The following is a 4,412-nucleotide window of genomic DNA, read 5'->3' on the forward strand; positions in this document are numbered from 1 at the left end:
CAGGCTTCCCCCGCAGCCACTTGCGGAGCTCCTCAACTCCGAAAATATTCAAGCACATTTTTGTTCCGCCATCACTTCTCGTAAAACTGTCAATATTCCAAATCTACACAGCTGATTTCTCACCTCAAAACTTCTCAGAAGTGGATTTAGTGATGAAATTCCATACGAAACTGTAAAATATAAAACTTTCTGTTGCTGGCCTCTGTCTGGCGCAGGCAAAGATGATGCAGTGAATAGTGAATATTCTCTCTGACCAATCAGCAGTCTGTCGTGTTTTCATGTTACATTTTAGTATACCTCAGCTCGCTTGGAACCTGGAAGGAGGTCAGCTGATACGAAAAAAAGTACCTGGAAGCAGGTACAGGTGCAACATTTCTACAATGGAAAACCAGACAAAGGCGAGTCGAGCCAAAGGGGCTCCGCTCAGACTAGCTTGGTTTGAGGGCGTGCCAGACCCCGCAAGCCGCTTGGCAAGCTTTATGACGCATTTTCAATGTGACGTCACAAGTAAAGGACGTGAAGGGCTGGACTACAAAGGAGCTGTTTTCAAGTGGTTCAGAGCAGAGCTTTCTGTGGGAGATGGGAACTCCCTTTGGGCTGGACTTTGGGCATTTTCACTTTGCAAACCTGTTACATGCACAAAAAAGATATAACTCAATAAAGGAGAAGGGAAAAGCCAAAAAGCATAATACCACCTCTTTAAGTAAAAGTAGCAGTACCACAGCAATTGATATAGGTAAATGGCATGGATTACGTTCCAGAGTCTCAACTGAAAACTAAAGGGGACAGAGCGTTTGCTGTCAGGGCCCCGAGGCTCTGGAACAGCCTGCCCGAGGAAATCAGGTCAGCTGAACTCTTTTAAGTCCCTTCTTAAAACATACTTTTATAGGAGAGCCTTTCCCGATCTTATTTGACTTTATTTTATCCCTTTTATTTTATTCTATTTTACTTATTTTATATTTATCTTAAATGTGTATTTTAGTCTTTTCAATGTTTTCTTGCTTTATCTTGTATTTTTTTTGTATTATTGTCTTTACACTTGTTAAAGCACTTTGTAACTTGTTTTTGAAAAGTGCTCTACAAATAAAGATTATTATTATTTAAATTTTAGGAAAAGTGAGTAGAAGTACAAAAGTATTAACATCAAAATATACTTAAAGTAACACAAATGAAAGTATTCATTATGCAGAATGGTCCATTTCAAAGTAATACATATATTATATTATTGGATGACAATTAGCCCCGTGACCCGACCCCGGATAAGCGGATGAAGATGGATGGATGGATGGATGGATGGATGGATGGATGGATGGATTACAATTATTGATGTATTAATGTGTTAATTGCTTTAATGTTGCAGCTGGTAAAGCTACTTTATTTACTTTATTTGCTTGGTAGCTAGTGTACTCCCCTATCCATAAATGTACTTCATAATGCATCTTTAATTACATTTTGTATTATTAATCTGCCCCGCGACCCTGTACGCGGGATAAGCGGTTAACAATGGATGGATTATTAATCTGAATATGCAAAGTAACTAGGAACTAAAGTTATCAAATAACTGTAGTGGCATATAAAGTGCCACATTTGCCTCAAAATAGTATAGTAGAAGAAAATGGAAATACTCAAATAAAGTACAAGTATCTCAAAATTGTAGTTAAGTACATTACTTGAGTAAGCTGTATTCTAGTGTCTTTTAAATGCTATTTGCAGCTGTCCCCTCACTGTTCCTTCCCATGTTCCCTTCAGGGCGGATGCCAAGCAGGACTATGAGCGCCTAGGCCTGGGAACTCCTCCAAGCCTCCTTCGCCAGAACTCCCTGGGGAGACCGCCCAGCTCTACTGGCCGACACACTGATGACGAAGGCTCGCTGAGAAGGAGGGCTGTCAAGGTAGACTATACTGGAAACTTGTTTTTCTTGATTTCAGCTCAGTCACTTTTACTCGACAAATATTTGTAGTGCAGAAAATTATAAGACATTATAAGAATGTTACATAATATAGATTTGACATAGCAGATACACAGGAGAAAAGCTGCATGGCAGCAGGCTGAATACACCATACAAGACAAGAACTGCAACTAGACTGTCAAATGAAAAAAAGGTGCTTAAATTACATCACACAGAATATTTCCCCCGTGATCATGTCATCAGTAGCACCAAGTGAATGGGGCAGAGCCTTGATTGAGTGGATATGTGCATCTGTTCCAGCCTCCAGCAGGGTTCAGCCCCAAAGCACGCAGTGGGCGGGACTTGAGTTGCCATAGCAGCTATGGCTCCCTGCCTCGGGAAGTTCGAGACCAGACTCCACCCAGGGCCGAGGGAAGCCCGATCCACGGCTACACAAGCATTGAGGTTACCAACGTGTGAGGTCATCAGAGTGCGACAAACACCAGCCATCAGCTTCATCACAGCAAAATCTACATCATGGACATTTGTCCTCCATGTGCACCTGAAACATCGGGTGGTTAGTTTTTCTGAAGATGAGCCTTTACAAGACAGATTGCACTTTTTAAAACAGGACAGGATTCTTTTTTACAAGTTTCCTGGTTTGAGAAAAACTTTATACGACTCATTGTGGGCAGGTGGTATTTTAATGTTTTTGAGGGCAGTAATTTGCCAGAATTAAGAGATGAAAGACTACATCATTATTTTTCTATTTTCTTGTGTGTAAATGACTCTTTTTGAACCAGGATGTGACTTGGCAATTTGTTTTTGTTGACTAGTTGCTATTGACAGACAGTCTGTTTTTCTGAGGGATATTTAAACAAAAAAAATACTGTTTGTATAATACAGGGTAATTGATGACAAAATGAAAAAAAGTTTCATATCAGTGTATATTGTTCTTGCTTCATTCAGTTCAGCTGTTTGTGATGCCTTGTCAGTGTAACTGAGGTCAAAAAAAGACTAGAGTTTATGTCCATCTTGCACATTTACACAGTTGTGTATAAACAAATGTAGCACCATCTTCTGATGTTTTATACTGTGCTGTTAACATGGAAAAATATTTGAATGCCAGCAAAACATGACTGCTGAGCTGTATGTCCATGGAAGCCTAGAGGCTGAAAGGTGTGAGGATGCATATAAGTGAAAAATGAAAGTTCCTTTTAATGAAATAAAGATGACATCTCAAATGTGATAGTCCTGTTGTGCCCACCTTCAGCAGAAGGTTTAATAAAAATCAATTTGAAAAGAATCAGATTATTTATTATGAAGTGACATAATTACAGGGGGCCGTTTGGGGGATTAGATTCCATTAACAGAAAAATAAAATCTTATACCTTCTCCTACTTGAGACACTGCTGCCAGTGAAGACACTGTAGATGGATGATGTAACTTCCTAAACCAGAGGTTTTTAAAGTGTGAGGTGGGCCTCAGGGAATGGAAGTGAAACAGTATTACATTAGTTATCAAAAAGAGTTCACATGATTTTTTAAAGACAGAGTTCAGTGATACAGTAGTTTTGGGGAACTGAGCCAAAAACTAATAAATACCTTAGGACATACCTTTTTTTATTTGGTGTAGTCTGAAGATATGTCAAACAGTGATATTAGGCTATCTTGGCTCAATTGTTGAGTGTATGTGTATGGGATGAAATAACATAATTGTGATCCCATAGGCATCTGGCAATAGAGGGAAACTACACAAGTAAACTGGGGGGAAACCCACAGTCTCAGACTTTGAAAAGCCCAGTCCTAAACTGACTTTACCAGGACAATCTCCAGGAGTGAGAGGATTGTGCAACACGGGATCCAGAAAAGCTCCACTTCTCAATATTTTTTCACAGTAACAATAAATAGAGTTACTACATGTAATGCGAAAGGGATTTCTCACAAATTCCTTCCAAATTTAAAGAGGCTAATCTCTTTTTTTAACCTATCCTGCCCAGGCCAGGCAAGGTGTAAACCAACCCCACGGGGCTCCAGGGGTAGGACACGAGGCCAATGAGACCCCCCACACCCTCAACCCCCCTGCCTGTCTCTGCAAGTGTATTGTATTGCGTTGGATGCATGTCATGGTTTGTGAAGTGTTGTATGGTGGAGTGAAGATAGGTGTTTAAATTGGAGGGTAGTTGCAACGCAGGCACCTCACAACTGGCAGGTAGTGGAGCCTCCCACCCCCCAAGCCCTCTGTGTCTAATGTGTAATTAAAATTGTATAATTAAAATTGTATAATTAAAATTGAGGGACGGCCAGTGGGGGAGGAAGAAGGTTGAGACACACCAAATGAGACATGACTGAAGGGGTAAGGTAAAAGAGGTCATAGGGAGGCTAGAATAGTCCTCCCCACTGGGGCCAGGTTCCTGACTGGCCAATTTTATGGATGCAAATTCACTGTACCGTTACCTGTCAAAGACCAAATGACAAGGTTGGCAACTAGCTAGTAAAGAAAGTCCCACGTCAAGCAGCTATGG

General features: G+C 40.6%; 1 protein-coding gene across 1 annotated transcript in view; it reads left to right on the forward strand.

Moving 5' to 3' along the window:
- Positions 1–3,191, forward strand: part of LOC123975326 (kazrin-A-like) — a gene marked incomplete at its 5' end in the record, with an annotated part of 13,638 nt that extends 10,447 nt beyond the window's left edge. Inside the window, 2 exons of the mRNA XM_046056729.1 lie at positions 1,750–1,891; positions 2,210–3,191. Coding sequence (XP_045912685.1) covers positions 1,750–1,891; positions 2,210–2,368 — 301 coding nt within the window. The remainder of the gene's footprint in view (positions 1–1,749; positions 1,892–2,209) is intronic.
- Positions 3,192–4,412: the final 1,221 nt, after the last annotated feature.

This window comes from Micropterus dolomieu, linkage group LG08, assembly GCF_021292245.1.
Source record: "Micropterus dolomieu isolate WLL.071019.BEF.003 ecotype Adirondacks linkage group LG08, ASM2129224v1, whole genome shotgun sequence".
In the NCBI taxonomy this organism is placed as follows: domain Eukaryota; kingdom Metazoa; phylum Chordata; class Actinopteri; order Centrarchiformes; family Centrarchidae; genus Micropterus; species Micropterus dolomieu.